At 49.1% G+C, this 23,360-nt stretch overlaps 2 protein-coding genes across 2 annotated transcripts in view; both read left to right on the top strand.

The window, feature by feature from the left end:
• Hephl1 (hephaestin like 1) overlaps positions 1-2,366 on the top strand; it is a 69,356-nt gene extending 66,990 nt beyond the window's left edge. Inside the window, exons 19-20 of the mRNA XM_052752688.1 lie at positions 236-307; positions 402-2,366. Of these exons, the coding sequence (XP_052608648.1) occupies positions 236-307; positions 402-604 (275 nt within the window). The 3' untranslated portion in view covers positions 605-2,366. The remainder of the gene's footprint in view (positions 1-235; positions 308-401) is intronic.
• Positions 2,367-7,922: 5,556 nt separating this feature from the next.
• Positions 7,923-23,360, top strand: part of Panx1 (pannexin 1) — a 42,000-nt gene continuing 26,562 nt past the window's right edge. Inside the window, exon 1 of the mRNA XM_052752676.1 lies at positions 7,923-9,657. Coding sequence (XP_052608636.1) covers positions 9,477-9,657 — 181 coding nt within the window. The 5' untranslated portion in view covers positions 7,923-9,476. The remainder of the gene's footprint in view (positions 9,658-23,360) is intronic.

The following is a 23,360-nucleotide window of genomic DNA, read 5'->3' as shown; positions in this document are numbered from 1 at the left end:
ATAGCCCGGTAGGAATTCAAGAAGGATGGCAGAATTGGGGTGGGGGTAAAAAGACGCAACTTTCATGTGCCATGAAAAGGGTCTCCATTTCTAATTGGTCAACTCATATATATAAATATATATTATATGATGTTATATAATAAATAATAAACAGTATATTATATTATATTATATAATAAAATATTATATATATATATATATATATATATATATATATATATGTATATTTGTCCAGACAACAGGATTCCATATTCCACCAAGTCCCCTTCTGGAGCAGGGTCGCATGCTGTCACAGTGCCCTCCAAAGGTAATGACATCCTCTCCCAACCCTGTGTGAGTACCCCCATGTTTCACTACATAAGGGAGGCAAGTACCTGATGCTCCACTTTTCTTTCTCACAGAACAACCTGGCAAGGAAGACCTCTATTTCTTTGGCAAGAACTTGCGCCCAAGAGGAGCCAAGGCAGCCCTGGTCATCCTCTTCATCCTGGGACTCCTCCTTCTGGTCGCCACTGTGATTCTCTCCCTCCGACTCTGCTCTTCGAGGAGGCAGATGGCTTACAGGGAAGTGCAGTCCTGTGCACTCCCCACAGATGCTCTGTGAATGCTCTGGTCTTCCTCAGAGGGAGGGGTCAGGTCCCAGTGGCTAACAGGGAAACTGGACCAATGCATTGTTCACCAAGGAACTTTGACACTGTATCCTAGATCAGGCTTCTGAGCCTCTGGAATGTCATCCAAAGCAATGTGCTTTTATTTATTTAATTTTTTAACTGGCTGTGAATGATTCTCAGGTATAAAGTACATGAAAAAGGAGAATGCACTGAATTGGGATCTACCAACCACCAGTCTGTTTGGTGAACAATTCACTCAGGGGGTACCTTCTGAAAGATGTTTTTATAGTTTGAAATCAAACAGTGCTTCCTCAGCTAACCACCATGGTTTCTAGATGAGTGGCTTCTAGAAAATAACAGGGTTCCTGGGACAACTGTCTGTCTGGAATCACACTCACATGTGAGATTGACCCCTCAGTTGTTCAGGGTGAACAAGTTTCTGAGGAGTTCGTGGGACTGTCCCAGTCAGTATGAACTGATGGAATGGACCACATGAATCTTTCAGGGGCTTCCGGTAGCTCTCCTGGCCTCTCCCCCTTGGATGCAGAGACCCTGTGCATTGTTCGTTATACAAGCTAAAGTTATATGGTTATTTATTTCATTGCTGCTATTTTCAATTCAACCTGTAGGAATACTTGAATGTTTACAGTTCACTTCATGCTACATTTTCACCATGTGCCTCCTTGGCAACGTCTGTATTTTCAAAAATCAACTAGAGGATTTTTGTTTCAGGAAGTCGGAGGCTAGAAGCAGTGAAGGAGCAGGCTTGGCTTCCTCACTGTAAGCCAGAGACTCCCTGTCTGGGCTTGAACCCTGAGTTTGACTTTTCATTCATTTAGGGGGCATTTTTCCATATCTCCATGTTCTATGAAAGTTACAATTTCATCATGTGGAGGATGGCAGGAGGCACACATCAATGCAACTGATTGGCCGAGGGGAGAAAGGATCTCTTAAAATCCTGCATTCCATGCTTGTTAAAGACATAGTCTTGAGAGGAGGGAGGGCAGCTAGAATAGGGGAGTCCTGGTGGTTTTTAAACCATTCAATCAGCTTTGGAAATAAGGATTCTAGCTGCCAAGGCTCACAGGCAAACACGGAAGACTGAACAACAAAGCTAAGCACCTAAGGACACAATGCATCCTCTCTGTAGGTACCCTAGACATTAGATGAAGATTGATAAAAGCAACATTGTTTATTACTAGACTGGGAAATCTACCTTAGCTCAGGACAAGCTGCCCTGGGATGCTGTGGCCAGACACATGATGTTAGACCACTGCCTCAGCAGTGGGTCCCTTGAATGTCCAGGTGAACGGGTAGGACCTAATAAATACTCTGGTGAAGGGATCTCTCATACTTTTATTTTCTTTAATCTTCTTGGTGAGGGGAAATGGATAGAAACCACAGTCTTAACATAAAACAGAAGCAACTGCTAACCGCTCTGTTTGTAGTTTGCTTAAGCGCCTTGTCAAACAGGGTACCACATGATTTTGAATTCCAGTCCGCTAACCACTGACAATGTGATTTTTGTAGCTTACTGAAGTGCCTGCTCTGTGGAGTTCATATGTGGTAGGCTGTACGATTACATGAGAAGTATGGTGAGCACCTATGACTTACCTTTAGTAAGTTAAAACCTTGTTTGTTTTAAAAGTTCTCTTCTCCTTTTTCACTTATTTTTTTTTAATGAAAACAAACCACAAAGTAGTTTTATCGCACCATTTCTCTTTTTAATAAAGTTTCATATATTCTAAAATGGCACATTTGCTTTCTTTGTTTTCACTCAGGATTACCTGTCATAAAAAGTGGTTAGAACAGACTATTGGAGCTGGAGAGATGGCTCAGGGGTTCAGAGTACTGGCTGCTCTTCCAGAGGACCCAGGTTCAATTCCCAGCACCCACATGGCAGCTCACAACTGTCTGTGACTCCAAGATCTGACACCCTCACACAGACACACATGCAGGCAAAATCCCAATGCACATAAAATAAAAATAAATATATTATTGAAAAAGGAAAGAACAGTCTTAGATATTGATCCTCTATAACTACATCAGTTGTACCTATTAAAGGGAACAAAATCATATATCACCACAAATACTAAAATGTGACTCTCTTCTGAGATAATCACCATTTCCTTCTCTCACCATGGAGGAGGTGTCCTTGCTCCTGGCAGGGCCAGGCTCTCTCTACTTGGCCCTGGACCTCACCCCCTTTTGCTTTCTCAAAGACCTCCATTCCCTCTACCATCAGTTTTTTCCTTCTACATTGTTCTATGAGGTAATTTGCCAGCCATGTCCACCATTAAAAATGGAGAGCAAGGAGCAATCTTCCTTAACTTATAACTCAGTGTCCCTCTTTAGTGCAGACTATAAAGAACTGCTCACACCTGCCTCCTGTACTGTTACCCCAAGCACTCCTTAGGCAATATCAATGGCCTCCTGTACTGTTACCCCAAGTACTCCTTAGGCAACATCAGTGGCCTCCTGTACTGTTACCCCAAGTACTCCTTAGGCAACATCAATGGCCTCCTGTACTGTTACCCCAAGTACTCCTTAGGCAACATCAGTGGCCTCCTGTACTGTTACCCCAAGTACTCCTTAGGCAACATCAATGGCCTCCTGTATATTACCCCAGGCACTCTTTAGGCTACATCAGTGGCCTCCTGTACTGTTACCCCAAACACTCTTTAGGCTACATCAGTGGCCTCCTGTCTCTTACCCCAAGCACTCTTTAGGCTACATCAATGAACTAAAATCATCCAACCAGTCAGGAAGCCCAGCCTTGCACCCCAACCAGGTGTCATCAAGAGGATATCCACAATACCTTTTCCAGAGGCTTCTCCACTTGTATCTTACTTATTCTCAGGCACGAGGAACAGTTCCTGCCTTCCGGACAACTTTCTAGTCCTCAGTCTCTGCAACATGGCTCCCCAGCCTTCCATCTTCATTTCCTCTCATTCTTTGGCTAGCTCCTCCCCTGACCTCTGAATGCTGGCATCCCCCAGAACTTGACACTGGGCCCTTTGTGATCCTACATCTTTGAAAAATTACAAGTTTACTATCCTTATTAGTGTGTGTGTGTGTGTGTGTAGGCGTAGGTGTGTGGATGTATCATGGCATGCATGTGGATGTCAGAGGAAAACTCTTGAGAATCAGTTCTCTCCTTCCACCATGGGTTCCAGGGGCTGGACTCAGGTGTTCAGGCTTGCAACCCAGTACCTTTCTTCACTGAGCCTTCACACTGGCCCTCACAGTCAGCAATGCTCCTTAAGATTCCATACCCTCATCCCCAAAGCTCTGAATGGGATCTTGGAAAGGGTTCTGTAGGTGTGTGATAAGCTAAGGATCTTGTTGATGATGGAGAGTTTATCTTGGATTATCCTTAAATGTAACCACAAGTATCCTTATAAAAGAAAAGCAGTCAGTGGGTCTGTGGCTCAGTGGAAGAGCTCTTGCCTAGAATGTACAAGGCCCTGTGTTCAACCCCCAGCCCTACAATAAAATAAAACCATCAATCAGGGTGTGGTGGCTCACACCTTTAAACCTAGCACTTGGAGTCAGAGGTAAGGGAATCTCTGAATTTGAGGCCACCATGGTCTATATAGTGAGTTCCAGAACAGTCAGGACTACACAGAGAGAACCTGGCTCAAAAATAAATAACTAAAACGATAAAATAAAGTTAAATATAAGATAATAAAGCAGAAGGTGGATGTGCATGACTACGCAAGCCACTGCACTCCTGGCTTCGGGAGGGATGAAGGGCGAAGGGATGCAAGCACATAGGTGGAGAAACTGTAAAGGGTCCAGATGCATCCTCCTGAAGGCTCTCCTGAGACGTCTGACCTTAACACCTTGACATTTGGTTCCAACTTGAGAGTTCCAGGGTGCTAGAAGAAACAAGATCACTGAGTTTGCTGTGTCCGCCTGCTGTCCTCACTGTGCATCATTCATCTACCCCATGGGTCTGAAGTTCATCATATGCTAATAAATTCAAAACCTTTTCTCCAACCCTGGTTTTGATTGCAGGTCCGTGGGTCCTGTTTGGTAGGGTTGTTGCAACAGCTCCCTGAACAATGCCATTCTCGTGCCTTCCACTCACTGTCCACAGAGCTGTCTGTTGTATGCTCTTCCAAATCTGGTCAGCTCACTTCCTGGTGAGCACTCCGACATCTTTCCATTACACTTTTAATGGCTCCAGACTCTTTACCCAGGTCTGTGAGGCCCAGCCTGGTGGGGCCCATGCCCACCTCTCTAGCTTCTTGGGTTCTCTCCTGATCCTGCTTTTTATCAGTTGCTGCTCCTGGGAGTTCTTGCCTCAGAGCCTTTGCACATGCTCCTTTCTGTGACTTTTATTCTCTTGGCTCTCTCCAGGATCCCATTCCTCTCTCTTAGGTTTTTACTTCAGACACGAGTTCCCCAGACTGCCTTCTCCACTGTGGTCCCTATCTCTGTTATGTCCCATCTCTGATGTTCTTCTTTGTGGCATCCTCATGGTACGTAATCATTTCATCTGTTAGCTTCAGTTTTCTCTGTTGTCTTTGGTGGGCGTGGAAGCTCCCTGGAAGTGAGAACTATTGATCTGGTCTGCTTGCTGCTGCACCTGCAGAGCAAACAGTCATTCACTGCACAGCAGCTGCTCAGCAAATATTTCTCCAAGGAGTGCGTGACGATGTACACAGCTCAGGCAGCCCGGTGAGCTCGACTACTTTGGCTTAGACGGTTTTCATTGCTAAAGATCTTGTAATCAAATGCCGAGGATGTCAAGCAAGCACGCCAGAGTTTGCGAGGCTGGCGGTAAGGCCACACCCACCCTGGGTCACTCTGCTGCCAGGAAGGGATAGGGGCAGGGCAGACTTGATGTCATTTATTCTCCAAGTGCTCCTTATCATTATCAGAAGGCAGTGCCATCACAAAACAAAGGACATGAGAATCTCTCTGTGTGTCTCTGTCTCTTTCACACACACACACACACACACACACACACACACATTTCCATAGTGGTTCATTACTAGTGCCAACGCATAATTCTATTGCAAGATGGAATACTAGGAGAATTTGAGTACAGGAGTGAGGGTGTATAAGAACTCTGAGTCCTTTGACCGCTTTTTATGAAAATAAAATAAAACCAAATTGAAATCTGGACTTGGGGAGATGGCTCAATTGGCAGAGTGATTGCCCCACAAATATGAAGACCTGTGGTCACATCCCCAGCAGCAACAAAAGGAACCAGGCATGGTGGCACATGCCTATAACTGCAGTGCCGGGGAGGCAGGGACAGGAGGACCTGGTGCTTCTTGGTCAGCTGGTCTTGCTAACCCAATGTGCTTCAGCTTCAGTGGGAGAACTTGTCTTTGAAAAAAAAATAGGGTGGGGAATGAGAGAAGAACATCCCTGACTAGACCTCTGCTTTCCACACACAGACACACTTCAAAACCTAAAGTCTACTTGGAAGAGAAGAAAAAAAAACAACCCTGCCTAGGCTTTCACTTGACTTGTTCAAAGTCCTGAGATTGTTAATGCTAAGGGCGTACAATTCAGGAGAGGTTATTAAAAAATGGCATCCCCTCTTTTGGATGGTCTCAGGTAGTCCAGGCTGCCCAGTGTTGTTGCTTGTTTTACTTTTTGGGGGGACCCGCCACTCAGCGGGTGAGATCTGTAAGCCCGTGCCATCACAAAACAAAGGACATGAGAATCTCTCTGTGTGTATCTCTGTCTTTCTCTCTCTCTCTTTCTTTCACACACACACACACACACACACACACACACACACACACACACACAAATATTTCCATAGTGGTTCATTACTGGCGCCAAATAAATCACACATGGAGGTTTATCCTTAATTAGAAATGCCTAGCCTTAGCTTGGCTTGTTCCTAGCCAGCTTTCCCTAACTTTAAATTATCCCATCTACCTTTTGCCTCTGGGCTTTTCCTGTTCTCTTGCTTGTGTGAATCTTCCTCTTACTCTGTGTCTTGCTGTGTAGCTGGGTGGCTGGCCTCTAGAGTCCTCCTCATCTCACTCCTTCTTTTCAATTCTCTCTTCCCGGATTTCTCCTTCTTTTTATACTCTTTGCCTGCCAGCCCCACCTATCCTTTCTCCTGCCTTGCTATTGGCCATTCAGCTCTTTATTAGACCATCAGGTGTGTTAGACAGGCAAAGTAACACAACTTCACAGAGTTAAACAAATGCAACTTAAACAAAAATAACACACCTTAAAATAACATTCTACTACAGCCCAGAATTCACTGTGTGGACACGGATGACCTTGAACTCTGGTCCTTCTGCCTTCCCCTCTCAAGTGCTAGGATTGCAAGTTTGTGTTCCTACACTCCTCTAGATCCCATTTGATTCTAAGGACAATCTTGGAGGGAACCTATGGGACCATCCTTATTTGGGTGAGAAGTTCAGGCTTACAGATCTCTAGTGAAACATCCCTGGTCACACAGCAAGTAAGAGATGAACCAAGCACTGGGCTTATTGTTTTTACCTTCTGGTTTCTTCCCAAGAACGCTGGCCCAGGCCAGGAATTTTTTCACCTGAGTTTTTGGAGTAAGAAAAATGGTTCCCTCAACTATTATGCCCTGTGTACCACTCATTTCTACCATCGGTTGAAGGCTTTCTTTACTTCTTGTGTACACATTGAAAGCCTCTTCACATCTACTCCCATTCCAATCCTCAGCACAGTGCAGGAGCGTGAGCGTTTTAAAGTAGAACTGTCTGTATTATTTCCCTCTAAACACTACCTCCAGTCTATCGACTAAGTTCAGACTATGTGCTGGTCTTTTCACCTTTGACCCCACAGCAGTGTCAGTGTCTCTTCTTCCTGGTTTTAAGTTCACCAGTCTTTGATTGATGCCTTAACCAATGCACAGGAAAGAAGGCAGTTTATAAAACAGCCGGGACTCCACCTCAAACCTCAGAAGTTCATATGTGATTTCAGAGCAGATATCCAAGCCACCACCATCACCCGCCCAGAGTGAGCGGGATGCCAGAGAGTTAGGAGGCAAGTACCAAGAGAATGACTGGCTCGTTCCAACTAGGGGGAGGGGCCATTTCCCCTCTTGGATGAGTTGATCCTGCAGGAAGAGGACAACTGCCTTTATGACTTACTGGTTCCTTGAAAACAGTCATTGCAGCTCGGCCTGCCCCAGACAGACTCATCCTCCCAGGCCCCACCAACCTGGCCCATCGCTGTCCCCACATGCCATGAGGGGACTAGACAGAGGAGTGGAAACCGGGCCGCAAAAACATTCTAGTGACAGAGATTCATTTTTTGACTACTTGAATGAAATTAATAAAAGCATGCCACTTTTATTCCTAACACTTCACAACCATTTGGAGAATGGCTTGGAGGGTCTGGAGGATATCTTCCTGTGGGCAGTTAGACGTTGGTGGGGTAAACTGGGGTGCTGGTTGCTGGGTGTGCAGATGGGGAGCTGTGCTAAAGAGAAGCCCAACAAGTCAGGCTTAGTTGGGGCAGCTATCAAGAGTGATGGGAACGCTAAAATTGTAGCTCCAGGCTTCTATCTTGGGGCAAGCACCAACAGCAATGGTTAGGGAAACGCTGAAGACTGCTGAGGTTGAGGTAAGGATTGCTCATCTGTGAGCTTCACCAGTGCAGGGCTGTGGAGGTCTTCTGAGGGCTTTAGGACTAGTCCGGTGGAGAGGTACTCGAAGGCCTTGGATTTACCCCCTTAGACCCTGCGGATGTACACAGCCCAGGGAAGGTGTCCGTGCCTGGCCCTTCACCTTCCAAGGCAGCAAACGGTTGGAACATTCTTGACTGTCTCATTATCTACTTCCCGTGAGGTGTTCAGAAGCAACTCTCTGTAGCTCGTCAACCACACATCCACCTGTCGGTACACCTTTGCGGCCTTGACCACTGCTTTGACAGAAGGGTAGAGGAAAGAGCAGAGGGCTGGGCTTGAGACCAGTCACACACTGCTCACCCCATTCTCGGTCTCTCACCCTTACAGAACTCTGGAAAGGTCCAGGGCCCCCTCTCACATGCTTTCGGTCAACACCAACTTTTTATGGCACAGGCTGTTCCTCGAAGCTCTTACAGAACCCGGATTGTATCTTGGGGAATGGCACTCTGGTAGAGCATTTGTCTAGGCGGCAGCGGTGCACAAGACTTGGGTTCATCTTCAGCATCACACGCCCACACAATGGTGGGCGAGGCTTAGAAAGGGGCTAGCTCGTGCTCAGGGGAAGGGACTGCCAGCAGAAATGACTGAAAAAAAAATTTTTAATCCTGTATGTTAAGAGTTAGGAGCGCAGGGATGGGAGGGGCGCGACAGTCCTGAGGGCAACAGGGTGGGGCGATCCTTCACCGGTCCGGACTCCAGGGTCGCGGTGCAGCCGCGCCCACCCGGCCCGCGTAAGCGCGCTTCCGGAAACTGCTCGCCTGGGAACCCGGTTTCCCGGCGCAGGTTCCGGAAGAGCTCGGTTCCCTGAGCCGAGTGTGCAGTGCAGCCACGGGCTGCTGTGGCCGCTGGGGCGAAGTGCTTTGTTCCTGGCTCGTTGTTGCCCCTGCGCGCGCAGAGAGGCCGAAGTCCTGGTGGCGCGCGCGCCGGGGACCCGCGAGGGCTGAGCACGGGGTGCGATCGCCGCAGCCGCAGCTCGGGAGCTCGTGCGCCCTGTGCAGCCCGGGGCGGTCCCAGGCAGCTGAGGCGCCCGTGCGGTCCCTACAAGGCGGTCTCAGCAGCGCCTGCCAAGGCGGTGCGATGCTGGGCCCGCCCGGGAGCCCGGGAAGGGAAAGCGGAAGCCGCGCGCCCGGTCGCTGACCGCGAGGACTTGGCGCCTCGCCCCGGCTGCCCGCAGCACCCGCGTCTGCCCTCGGCTGCCAGTCCCGCGGCGCGCCGTGACCATGGCCATCGCCCACCTGGCCACGGAGTATGTGTTCTCGGACTTCTTGCTGAAGGAGCCCACCGAGCCCAAATTCAAGGGGCTGCGGCTGGAGCTAGCGGTGGACAAGATGGTCACTTGCATCGCCGTGGGTCTGCCTCTGCTGCTCATCTCGCTGGCCTTCGCTCAGGAGATCTCCATCGGTGAGGCCGGGGGCGCAGGGACAGCCTGGGCTAGGCTGGCATTGTCTGGGGTTGGCAGGGCCTGCTAAGAGGAGACCTCATTGCGCACAGCCGGCATTTCCGCACGCCCCTTCTAATGTAGCCACCCTGGTCATACGGGATTTTGAGTCAATCTGGGTACCTCTGTTGGCCCTCCTAGCATCCTCCCTCCAGTTCCTTTGTCTCCTGCGCCCCATGATTGTGGCTTGGAGTTCACGTTCAGCCTGTTGCCTCTAGACGAGCCAAGAATAATTGTGCAGTCACCTACAATTTCACACCAAAGAAGTTCCTGAGCGGCTCCAGGGAGGATGTAAAGACAAGCGTTCCCTGTACAGGGTGCTGTTTCACTGTCTTGCTTCTCAGTGATACTTGAGTTCTGTCTTAGGGCTGTCTGTGTGCAATGGGGACTAACTGCCCCTGGAGGTAGAAGAGGCCCTCCACCTAGGCCTTGCTAGGAATGAAAGATGAAGAGATGACCTAGTCCCTTTCATAAAAACGCTCATTTCATCTTAATGGTTATGTGAGATCCGAAGTCTAGTGTTTGGGGCGGGATCACGAGGCAGAGTGAGTGGTCTTATTTACCAACTATCCTGACTTTGATAACCTGAGTGAGCGTGTGAACTGTAGGTTAGTGTAGGGGCAATGGTACTTGCAGGTGGGGCAGGACCTTGCAGAGTATCTGTGTCAGGGTGGGTGGAGTGTGGATAAGCCCAGATGAGACAGTTGCCAGGATGTTGAGATGACAGTTACATTCTCTCAGAAGGGAAGCTCGGGGGCTGTGTCAGCCAAGAGCAGGGGACTTCGTGGGGGGCTCTAGGAGCTGAGGGTATATGGGCCTGGGTCAGATTACTACAGAGAGACAAATGCTCACTCACCTGGGATTGGGAGGCTGTTGATTGACAGAGTGGTCACAGCAGCACTCAATAAGTAAGAGTGAGGCACCTGGGTTCTGGATGTAGGAGGGGACAGCAGCACTCAGTAAGTAAGAGTGAGGCACCTGGGTTCTGGATGTAGGGGGATCTGGGCCCGTGAATGCCCTGAGCTGGGGCAAAGTTGAGGTCTCGTGCATGGGTGGGGGATGAATGGAGGAAGGAAGAGGCGGGGTCCTTCTGAGAGATGAGGGAGCAGTAGGAAGCACCTGGGTACCTAGATTTTAACAGGCTGTGGAGAGAAGAGAGTGGCCTTTCACAAAGGCGGCCTGCACACCTGAGTGAGCAGAGGTGCTAGTTGAGGCCGGGCTTGGTTAGGAAAGCGCATGGCGAGTGTGGTTCTGTGACATGTGGCAGAATTGGTCAGTGCGGCAGAAAGTTGCTGGAGCGATGGTGTAAAGTAAGCTTTCGGTTTTCCTGGTTCTTAGGCGGGATGATCCTGCTAAAAGGAAAACCACAGAGTCGCTTGGGGGCTGATGATAGTCTCTGCCTTCCAGCGTGGGCTGAACCAAGTGCCAGGCATCAAAACCCCGCGAATAAATGTCCCTGTGCTGAAGAAGCGGGTCTTGGACACCTGGCGTGGGCAGAGGCCAACGGGGAGGAGCGGATGCCCTGCTAGAAGGACTCCGGAGGCCCCTGCGCTGGGGTCTGCTATGCAGGCAGGTGGATGCAGTGTGTGAGAGGCATCCTGGGGGGCCTGGGGGTGGGTCCAGCCAGCAAGGCTCTGCTGTGCACTGTGGGGGACAGGAAGGGATTTCGAGGCATGGTCCTCCCTCTACTCGTGGGAATTAACCATTCAGCTGGACACTAGTCTGCTACCAGGTGACACCTGCTGCCGGTGTGATGTCAGGATAAGGCAGCAGGAACTCTTGAGCACCAGGCTGGCTGACTCTTTAGGTGAATACTCAGGCAGACGCCCTTGTCTTCTGAAGGGCTCAAGAGTTTTAAGGGGAAGACAGGTGTGTGTGTATGTGTGTGTGAACTCAAATGAAGTCCTAGGAGATTAGTGTTCACAATCAGTGATTGATTTTGTGTAGTTTAACTGTGTGCCATCAGGGGCAAAACACCCCCTCCCTCCCAAAAAAGGAATGAGAATGAAAATTGTAATCATTGTAATAACCCCAGTGTGCTGGCGAGTTTTATGAAACTTGGCACAAGCTAGAGTCATTGGGAAGAGGGAACCTCAGCTGAGAAAATGCCCCCACCAGATTGATAATTGATGTGGGAGGGCCCAGGTCCCTGGCCAGTACTACTACTGGGTGTGTGGTCCTGGCATATATAAGAAAGCAGGCTGAGAAAGCCATGGGAACAAGCCAGTAAGCAGCACTTCTCCATGGCTTCTGCATGAATTTCTGCACTGATTTCCTGCTCTGACTTCTCTCAGTGATGGAGGGGGCATCAGAGCTGTGGCCTGAAATAGCCTCTTTGATTCCCAAGTTGCTTTTGGTCACAGTGTTTATCACCCTTAAATGGAGCCCTTTAAATGAAGCAGGCAGTTTGCCCACCACACTGTCAGAGAGGACAGTCCCGGGAGTGTGGGGCAGGACTGGGCAGCTCCAAGCATGGCTGAGTGACCCTCTCCTAGCCCTACCCCTCTCTCTGTTGTCTGGAATCCTGTCACATAGCCTGTCCTTGTGCCTGTCTCACCTGTTATGTGCTTAGTCTTGTGCTTATCGATTCCTGAAGGCTGTAGAGGGTGCCATGATCGAGGTGGCTTTGGTAGCTTTTGCAGACACCTGGGGCTGGGGCTGCTCACTGGTCCTAACTGACCATACAGTGGGGACAATTACAGACACAGGCCCTCTGGAAGGAGCTGCTCAGGGATGCTCTTATCTTCCAAATCCTGGCTCACGTTTTGAAGATTAGTTGGATGGAATGTAAGAACTCAGGACTCAGTTGGGCAACTGCTGTGGTTATCCTAACGCTTCCATTCTGCAGAAGGCAGTTGGAATGGGATTGTGAACCGGGGGTGGAGAAGGGAGCGTTGGCACCCAGTGCTCTACCAGCCATCGCCTTGCCTGTCTCTCACCTAGCTTTCAGTCTTCTGTGTGTGCTGGATATTCTAGAGAAGGCCTTGCGGTCCATGCTCTGCCATCTCTCCTGTCTGCTCTGATTTTCAGCCCACTGAGATGTCAACAAGGAGCTGCCACTGCTGTGGAGATGCCTGCTGCCATGCCTCTCCTACCAGGAGGGTCTGTGAGCCAGTAATCCTGTCCCTTTGGTAGCTACAAATAGCTGAGGCTGTGTGTGTAAGCATGGACTGATATCAGCTTCCCAATAACAGCGCACCTTCAGCTCACACTCAGAATCAAAGAGCCGGGAAGAGGGTGTGGGATCAGGGAGGCCCTCCTGCAGAGCTGTTTGACTTCATCTGTGTTTCTGGAGGATAAGTAGTCAATTCATAACCCTCTTCTCCTCTGCGTCCACGTGTGTACATCGTGCTTGTTAAACAGGCCCCCCTATGCCACAGAACCTGTTTTCTCTACTTATACGTTTTGGAGTGCTTTTTGTATCGTAACACAAGTGTCACCTCACTGGGTTTCTTATTGTTGTTGTTTTGTTTGCTTACATGTATCTAATGCATCTGTGTGTGTGGGGGCACATGCATGCCACACCACGTGTATGAGTGTTGGTAAGAGAACAGCTTGCAAAAGGGGTTTCTCGCCTTCCTTCATGTGTGTCCTGGGGTTCAAACTTGAGGCATCAGGCTTGGGAAGCAAGTGCCTTTACCCACTGAACCATTTCACCCCTCCCTGGCTTCTTAACGGCAGAATGAACGCAGTAGCATAGTGTGGTCCAACCATACATCATCTGAGCAGTGTCCGGTGACAGACACTCAAATTCTTTCCAGTTTCAACTCTGACATGTACAGTTTGCTTGTAATGATCTCCACAAATGTTTCCTTTCTCCTCTCTCTGAGGGAAAGATGAGAACAATATCAATTTCCAGAAAGATGAACTCATCTCCCAGAATGACTTTGCATTCCTCAGTTTGTATTTCAGCCAAGTGTAAGAAAACACACACTGGGCCTGTCTAGGCCTGACTTCTGCAAATTCAGCTATCAGATACTCGGCCTCCATATGAGTGCAGAAGCACACCACCACCACCACTACCACCACCACCCTGGCACACACACACACACACACACACACACACACACACACACACACACACACAGAGAGAGAGAGAGAGAGAGAGAGAGAGAGAGAGAGAGAGAGGGGAATGTATAAATCTTTTAAAAAAGAAACCTATTTTATTTTTTCAACTCCGTTATTACTAGAATGCTATCTCACCCTGGTAGCAGGTGACAATTTCTTTTTTTTCCTAACCATCTTCAGTGATTTTATTTTACGTTTACCACTTGGTCTGTTTTGTCCTCTCAATAAGACATCAAGACTGTTATTGATGTCTCCCCACTGTCACTGGGAAGCCTCGGAGTGCTGGCTAGTTCTGTGTTAACTTGACAGAAGCTAGAGTCATTGGAGAGGGGGAGCCTCAACTGAGAAAATGCCTCCACAAAATCAGCCTCTAAGGCATTTTTTAAAATTAATTTTTTTTTGTTTTTTTTTTTGTTTTGTTTTTTTGAGACAGGGTTTCTCTGTGTAGCTTTGCGCCTTTCCTGGATCTCGCGCTGTAGACCAGGCTGGCCTCGAACTCAAAGAGATCCGCCTGCCTCTGCCTCCCAAGTGCTGGGATTAAAGGCGTGCGCCACCACCGCCCGGCCTAAAATTAATAATTTATATGGGAAAGCCCAGCCCATGGTGGGTGGTGCCATCCCTGGGCTGGTGGTCCTAGATTCTGTAAGAAAGCAGGCTGAACAAGCCATGATAAAAAGCCGGTAAGCAGCACTCCTCCTTGGCCTCTGCATCAGCTCCCGCCTCCAGGTTCCCGCCATGCTTGAGTTCCTGTCCTGACTTCCTTCAGTGATGGAAAGTGACGATGAAGCGTAAGCCACATAAACCCTTCCTCCCCAACTTGCTTTGGTCATGGTGTTTCAGCACAGCAGTAGGAACCCTGGCTAAGACGCTATGCCGTTGATGTACCATGATTTTCCTATGGTTATCTTTGGGTAGATGGTTCTGTTTTAGGTCCCTGTTCTTTGGGTAGATCTCTTCATTCCTATACAGGACCTGACTATTCTGTTGCTGGGTTTATGTTGGTTTGTCAATTAAATGCATTTCACATCAGAATCAGAAGACTTGGGAAGCATGAAAGAGGACACCAAAGCTTGGTAGCTGCTGCGCCTGGCATGCATGCCACCTGCTTAGATCCGTTGCTCACAGCATGTCAAGCATCCGAAAGGCAATGAGGTACAGGGAGAAGCCCTCAGTGGGCCATTAAAGTTGCCTGCTTATTGGCTTCGTTTGTTTGCTTGTTTTTCTCCAGTGCTGGGGATTCAACCCAGGGCCTCATGCATGCTAGGCAAGCACTTTACCACAGAGCCATAGAGCCCCAGCCTCTTTTCTCTTCTTAGCTTGCTCATGGCTGTTACCGGCCACTACCGCTACTGTGATTAAGTTTTTAGCGGTCTGTCTTAGTTCAGGTTTCTATTGCTGTAATAACAGGACCATAAGTAACTTGGGGACGAAGGGGTTATTTTGCCTGTACTTCCACCTCACAGTCTGTCATCACAGGAAGTCAGGGCAGGCACTCAAGGCAGGCACCTGGAGGTCGGAGCTGAAGCGGAGGCCATGGAGGAGTGCGGCTTGCTGGCTTGCTCTCAGGGCCTCTCTGCTGTGCTTTCGTAGGTCATAGCCCTGTGTGCTGTTTGTGTGCAGTGCAGGGCTGGAGTCTGAAGGTCACAGTCACAGACGGCCTGGAGGCTAGCAGGCTTCTTCCTCAGAATCTACTAGGGGTTCATCTGTGGAAGGCTTCTCCCTACTGGGCAGGGGCACAGATGTGAAAGCCGCTCAGCTCCTCCAAATGCTCTTTTCTTTCCTTTGGACAGGTCAGCAGGTTTAATTATAGTCCGCCCCTTAGTTGCTCTGGCAGGAGGTGGAGGGTGCTTTCACAGTTCAGATATGAAGCTCTCTTCCTTATGCCCCTCCTGGTTCCTTAGAGTGTCATTGATCCTCTCATCTGTGTGGGTGGGCAAGGTGACCTGGCTCACTGATCCCCTCAGTTGGCCCTGTTACCGAGAGAGGGCTCACTGGGTGTCTCTTTCCCCATCTCCGCTGAGCTTTACAGAAGATCTTGTGGTCTCCCCTCTTGTGGTGGAGCTGGTTCTGACACCTAGAACCGTGTTTCCACGCTTTCCTTGGGGTTGGACTAGCCACTCTCTGGGTCTTTCTGGGCTCAGGACACCAGATTGGGACCACTGAGGCACCCTGAACTGAGTGACAGCAAGGTAACCGCTCCACAGTGAGCAATTCTAGGACTGTTCTGACTATTAAGGCTCCCAGTCTCAAGGACCAAGCACCGTGTTCTCAGCGTCTCAGATGTGATTTTTGCCATCGTTACAATTTTAAATTCTGACATATATTCACCCCCTAGAGGTTCTGTTCCCCTAGAGAACCCTGACTAAGACAGTTCTTTCAAGGAAAGTACGATTTCCATGTTAGCAGATGCTGAAGACTGATCGGAAGGGTGTGCAGTCAGTGTGTGGCCTGTGTGGCCTGTGCTGCAGCTGGTGGCAGGCAGTTGCCAGTGCAGTGTGACTGGCGCCCTGTGTCCTTGCTGTGAGCCCCAGCAGGCAGGTCCCTGCTGTGCCGTGCTGTTCTGGCAGTTCTACAACGATTTCCCAGCTCTTGTGCAACTTGTCCTGGGGAGATGTAAACAGATTTGTTGCCTCTGGATACAGGATTGAACCGTGTGTGGGTGACGAAAGCCTCATTCCTGGCCTGTTGTGGTGTGAGTGGGAATAGCTCCCTGTCACGTGTGATGGAACTGTTTGGGAAGGATTAGAAGGTGTGTCCTTGTTGAAAGAGGTGTGTCAGTAGGGGTGGGCTTTGGGGTTTCAAACCCCATATCAGGCTCAGTCTCTCCCTTTCTGCCTGCTGCCTGTGGGTCAGGATGTAAAGCTCTCAGCTACTGCTCCAGCACCATGCCTGTCTGCTTCCTGCCATAATGATCATGGACTAACCCTCTAAAACTGCCAGCAAGCCCCCAGTTAAATGCTTTCTTTTATCAAAGTTTCCTTGTCATGGTGTCTCTTCACAGCAGTAGAACAGTAGCTAAGACACCAGCTCGGCTTGCAGATGTTCATTGCTTATAGCTCTCAGGGCAGGGCCTTCTAACTTTATTGTGAATCCCCCTTGCCTCCCTGATTTACTTCTGGAGGAAGGGCTTCAGTCCAGAGGAAATAACTACACATCAGTTAACTGCACTTTGCCAAAGGCTGTGTGTCTGTATGTACTGAGGCGTGTTTGTTAAAGAGCCAGCCTTTGTGTGTGTACACACCCTAATCCCATTCTCTTGCAGGGGTAACTGCTCTGTGGAGTAGGGTATGTTACACTTCTTTTGGTTGGGAAAACATCATTCTGGTAGCATTTTAACACTATTATAAAATTTAAACAGGGCCAGAAAGGCAGCTCAGCAGGTAAAGAAGCCTGCTGCAAGTCCTAAAGCCTGAGTTCCGTCCCCTTGACCCTCCTGGTGGAAGGAAAGAACTGAGGCCCTCAAGTTGTCCTCTGGTCTCCACATGTGTGCAGTGGCACACACGCACCCCCACACATAAACGTACACACACGATAAACAAATGCAAAGAGTATTAAAGCCTTAAACAATAGGCATGTGGACTGTTGCTGATGGTTCATTTATCTTTAATGTGCCTTGGAGATGGTCTCACACTCATGCCTGTGTGTGTGTGTGTGTGTGTGTGTGTGTGTGTGTGTGTGTGTGTGTCCGCGTGTGTGTCCGCGTGTGCAGGCAGGCATATGCGAGCCTCTATCATCTGTGCAGGCAGGCTGTTGCTCTTCCTGCTCTAGGCTCCAGCTAGCTGGGCCTGCAAGCCAGGCACTTTCCCGTCCAACTCAGGTCCTCAGGCGTGTGCAGTGGGTGCCCACCACTGAGCCGCCTCCCTGGCCCCACCTCATTCTTTTTAAGTGGGATAGGACTTTCTTAGAGTGACTGTTCCTCACTCTCCTTAGCTGCTCTGTCGGATGCATCAGCTCAGGGCGGCCTTGCCCGCGCCGCCTTGGCCAAGCACACTTCCCTGGAGCAGTGGCTCTCAGAGTCTCTGGTCACGTGCACAATTTACCCTCAGGATTTTGTTAGGATTCTAAAGAAGCTGTTGTTTATGATTTATAGCTTTTGACATTTTACAAGAAACTTAAAAGCTTTGAAATTTAAAAAGTAATAATACTAGCACCTTTGCTTGTTAGTATATGTGATATATAATACATTTTTATAAAAAGTAGCTTCAAAAGCATGAATGGCATTAGTTTCCATTTGTATAAAGCCCTAGCAGACCAGATGCTCCTACTTCCTGCCGCTCATCCCTCTGATGCGCATGTCACAAGCCTCTGGGGACCCCCTTTTCATAAGAGAAAGTAGTCCTGGAAAGGCAGACGGCAGTGTAGTGTTTCTGCAAATACATGTCAGGGCTCCTTCTGGAAAGGGGCCCTTGGTCCCTTCCAAGGTTGCCAGGCCACTCTTTGAGGGCAGTTGCTCTGGGGCAATTCAGATTTTAAGGAGCACTTCTGGAGCCCTTCAGAATCCCATGTTCCCTGTCAGCAGGTTAACGGTTGTCCAGTTTTGTGCTTTTCAGACTTAAAAGTTTACATTTTTTATAAGAGGTGTGTGTGTGTGCACGCATGTCCCTTGTTCATACTTATGGACACTTTAGGGAGTCAGTTCTCCAAAATATTGTGCACCCTAATAAACTTATCTGAGACCAGAGAACAGAAAAGCCACTAGATACTTATGCTAGAAAATGATGGCACTCACGCCTTTAATCCTAGCATTCCAGAGGCAGAAATCCCTCTGGATCTCTGTGAGTTCAAGGCCACATTGGAAATAACCAGGCATGGTGACACACGCCTTTAATCCCAGGGAGTTAACCTTTTAATCCCAGGGAGTGACGGTAGAAAGGAAAGATACATAAGGCGTGAAGACCAGAAACTAGAACATTTGGCTGGTTAAGCATTCAGGTTTTCGAGCAACAGTTCAGCTGAGATCCATTCGGGTGAGGACTCAGAGGCTTCCAGTCTGAGGAAACAGGATCAGCTGAGGAACTGGCAAGATGAGGTGGCTGTGGCTTGTTCTGCTTTTCTGATCTTCCAGCGTTCACCCCAGTAACTGGCCTCAGGTTTGATTTTATTAATAAGACCTTCTAAGATTCGTGCTACAGTTCTCTCCTTCCTGGGGTCTGGGGATCCAGTTCAGGTCGTTTGGGTCGTGGCCTTTACCCGTGAACTGTCCCGCTGGCCCAGCCCTGTCCATTTTTAGTTGTTCTTACAGTTGAAGTAGCATTTCCAGGTCTGTAGTTCCCTGTCACACTGTTACACTGAGGTGTGGCTGTCACCCTTGGCAGTGTCAGGGGACCGTCCCTTCCCTTCTGGCTGGCACCATTTCAGCCTCTGCTTCTCATCCCTTGTGAATTCTTTCCCATCCTTCGGAAATCAGTCATCCCCCACCTCTGTCCATCTGTCTTCACTCCCCTCCCTCCCTTCCTCCCTCCCTGCCTCCCTCTCTTTCTGGCTTTTTTGAGACAGAGTTTCATGTAGCCTAGGCCAGTCTTGAATTCACTATCCTCCTGCCTCTGCCTCTCAAGTGCCAAGATTGCGGGTGTACAACACTATTCCTGCCTGAACTTATGTTTTGTTTTCAAGTCCGGGTTTCTCCGTGGAGCCCTGGCTGTCCTAGAACTTGCTCTGTAGCCCAGGCTGGCCTCGAACTCAGAGATCTACCAGCCTCTGCCTCTCAAGTGCTAGGATTAAAGGCATGCACCACTACTGCTCAGTGAACCTTTTTTATTTTAAAACTGAATGTCTTTTGAGAGAGAGAGAGTGTAGTGGGTAGCCATTCCAGCTTTGATCTGGAAGTTCCAACCCCCACTGAGACTTTGGCAACTGTCACGCCTACAAGGCGGGGCCAAGGGAGGCGCCGGGGGACCCGAGATCTGGATGGGCTGTGCTCTCTCTGTTCCGGGACCCTGGATGGTGGAGGTTGACCGAGCAGAGCTCCAGAGAACACCTCTGGACTGTGATACACCTTCCCCAGACCCCGCGACCTACCTATTCCTTAATTTATAAGTTACGCCATTAAATAAATCTCCTTTGTGGAAAACCAGAGCAGCTTCTCCTAACCGTGCTCTGGCTAGGAGGCTGACCTCCTTCTCTGACTGCAGACCAGAAGGAGCACCTGTTCAGCACTAGAACCAGGAACCAAAGGCAGTGCTAGTCGGTGGAGCCTGCCACCCTGAAGGGAGGGAGATGAAGTGCACACAGTGGGGGGTACTTGGTAGACCTGTGAGCTGCCACAAGCCGACACTCCAAGTTTCCACTCAGGCTCAGGCCCCCGAGTGGGATCCCTGGCTCTGCTGAGGTGAGACCGGGAAATAAGGACTGGCAAGTGCCTGTCTCCCCCTGGGTGACCTTAGAGGGAAGAGAGCTCACGGACTATTGCTCCCCACACTCTCCCCTACTAAGGCTTCACCCCTCTCCAGAAAACTGTTTGCTCATGGTGCACCCATTGGAGCAACCAAGGGAGCAGAAGGTCAATCCCCTCTTAAGAAGCAAAGGAACATACTTAAGGTATTTATTCCCAACGGCGAGAACCAGCTGTGTGGCTGATGAGTGGCCAGAGGCGCCTCTCCTGAGGTCAGTCTCGCTCTGTGAGGGCGCTGCACTAGTGTTAGTGAGGAGAGGCACTCCAGGCCTTCCCGCAGGAACTGTGGTTCGAGCAGGTTCTGGGCTGCCTAGCTACTCGGTATTTCTCTCTCTCGTTGCCGGTCTCATGTGTGAACATGAGCCAAAAACCTAGCTGCACTCTGGTGTCTCATGAAGACACAGGAAGAACACGGCCCTCGGAAGGCACCATCCCCAGGCTCTGGCTTGTGTAGTGTTGGCACGAGATCTTGGGAAGGGTAACTACGTCTCATTTGGATGAAAAGCTTGTGAGTCCCTTTTCTATATCGGGGCTCCTTGAAAATAGCATTTGCCATCTGAGTGTCTTAATCTGTCCTGTGAGACCCATGTGATCTGTGTAGAATGTCCTTGGGTTTGCCGGAGTCTCGTGACACTGTCCTCATAATGGGGACAGTCACCATAGCTTCTTTTCATTTGGTCATGGTCATAATCTTCCTTTTCAGTACACAGTAGAGATGGTCAAGGCCTTCTCCACAGGAATTGTATCAGGAATTATAAAAGCTAGCTTTTAGGCAGCATCTTTGAGGGAGAAATGATGAAGAGGGGCTTAGTTAAGCCTAATCTTACTCCAGCCGGGGCATTTTAAAAATCCACCTTCATGGTGGTGAATTTGCTACAGAATTTTAAAAAATAAAACCAGTAAATAGATGAGAAATTAATCATGTATGCACTGAAGAAAATAATACAGCATGACTCAAGAAGCCAGCATCCTCTTCCATGCTGCCTGACAGAAATAAAAATTAGCTGCCATTTTGTGTGTGTGTGTGTGTGTGTGTGTGTGTGTGTGTGTGTGTGTGTGCGCGCACGCGCATTGGGGAGGGGCGAGGATGTCTCACACTGGTCTAGAGCTTGACAAGTAGGCTAATCTGGTCAGCCAGTGAGCTCCAGGAATCCTCCTGTCTCTGCCTCCCCAGTACTGGGGGCACAAGCACAGACTACCATCTCTGGATTTTTCTCTATGGGTTTTGGGGGATCAAACTCAGGTCCTTGTGTGTGTGTTATTTAAGCCCTTTATTGCCCGAGCTCACTCTGTGAGTAGCCCTATGATGGGCATCTCCTTTCATGCCTCTGGATAATCTGTGAAGCTTTATAAGTGAGAAGTTAGGTTATAGAACTTGATGGGAAGTAAAAGAAAATCCAGTGCCTATTGAATGTAGCGGGTTTTGTTTGTTTTGTTTTTATAAAGAAATAGTGATGGAAGGGGATTCTAGAATTGCGCTTCAGGGAAGACCTCACCTGATCCTTGCTAGCATCCCCTTGGCTACATTAGTGGACTTCCAGGTTGCTTCCTGTAAATGAGGTTTGTGTTCCCGACTGCCGTCCTAACATCCTGTTCTTAACGGCATGTATTGAAGTCCTTCCTGCCTTTCCACCGTCTGTTTCTTCGACATTATTCTTACACTAACTCTCCCTCATCTCCCATTTACAGTGTCCACTCCTAGTGCCCACTATGAGTACCAGCTTCTCCCGGTATCCTCTAAAAGTGCAAAATCCAGGGCCAGCGCATTTATTTCCCCTATGGGAAGCTTGGTCAGCGTGGGTTGCTGCAAGGATTTGCTCTTTGAACTTTATAGTATCACTTCTGTTGTGACATTTTAATGAATCTGTCGTCTATTCAGGCCAGTCTCTGTTCCTGCCAGGTAGGCTCCGTGCAGACAGTCCTCACCACCTTTCTGCCTATACACAGAGAGGCCTGCTTGCTTGGTAAGATCTATGTGTGTCAGCTATTAGCCACAAATCTTGTTGGTTCTCTCTCTCTCTATCTCTCTCTCTCTCTCTCTCTCTCTCTCTCTCTCTCTCTCTGTGTGTGTGTGTGTGTGTGTGTGTGTGTGTGTGTGTGTGTGTGTGTATGTGTGTATACATGGTGAGAGTAGACTGTGAGGCATTGTGCCCTGTCACTTCCTTATTTCCTTGAGATGGACAAGGTCTATCCCCTCTTCCTTACTCCCTGGAGTCAGGCAAGCCCTAGTGATCCCCTCCTTCTGTCCCGGCAGTGCTGGGGTTACGGGCCCACATGTGATCATGCCCCGCTTTTTAGGTGGGTGCTGGGAATGGAATGCAGGTCCTCAGGCTTGCCCAGCAAGCACTCTTAACCCACTGAACCATCGCCCCAGCCTAACTTTGTAGTTTAAATGACACCTTTTTATGGACTTGGATCTCAGCTCAGGCTTGGTTTTCTGGGAGCTTGATTCTGGCCTTCTTGTGTGTTCCTTGTGTATTGGCTAACCTTATGTGCCATGGGTCTAATTATCCAGACATGACCCAGCCCCACGTCTGTCTTTTTCTCCTTTCCAGTCACTGGTTACTTACTGTTAGGATGCTGTGGTGTTGAGAAAGAGTATACATAACTGTACACGCAGGCCTGAATTGTAACCTAACCAAGTAGCAATTGGCCCATTTAAATTCCCTGTGCTGCCTCTGTGAGACAGAAATAATGGTGGTCATTCGCAGGTTTCTTTTATTGACTGTGGTGTGGATCAGCTGCTTTGACATTGCTGTGCCCAGTCAACCTGACAGAAATGACTTAAAGCATGAGATCTGTGTTGGCTCATGGTTCCACAGGGATCTCAGTCCATCAGAGCCGAGGAGGTGTGGCAGATGGTTTAGTCTATTGGTGGGAGCCTGTGGTGGTGACTGCTTACACTCTAGTAGCCAAGGAAACAGAGAGTGTGGCCTGGTCTAGACTAGAAATCCTGGCTGTCACCTCCAAACATCTGACCTTCAGGGATTGTTTCTACTAGCTGCCCCACCCCATAAAGATTCTGCTACCACCCCAAATAGCATCTCCAGTTGGGGAGTAAGCATTCAAAATGAATTTCCGACTGAAGTCATCACAGTTGGGCTCGGGGAGGGGGTGATGATCCCAGTGTGATGTGGGAGCCACACTGGTTGGTATGTGACTCCTCCGCCCTAGGGTGTGAATGATCTATGCTTCCAAGTCAGAGTA

Source organism: Peromyscus californicus, unplaced genomic scaffold (genome assembly GCF_007827085.1).
Source record: "Peromyscus californicus insignis strain IS unplaced genomic scaffold, ASM782708v3 Scaffold_11__1_contigs__length_118956290, whole genome shotgun sequence".
Taxonomy (NCBI): Eukaryota; Metazoa; Chordata; class Mammalia; order Rodentia; family Cricetidae; genus Peromyscus; species Peromyscus californicus.
The sequence above is the reverse complement of the archived record's forward strand: the minus strand, read 5'-3'. Positions and strand labels throughout refer to the sequence as shown.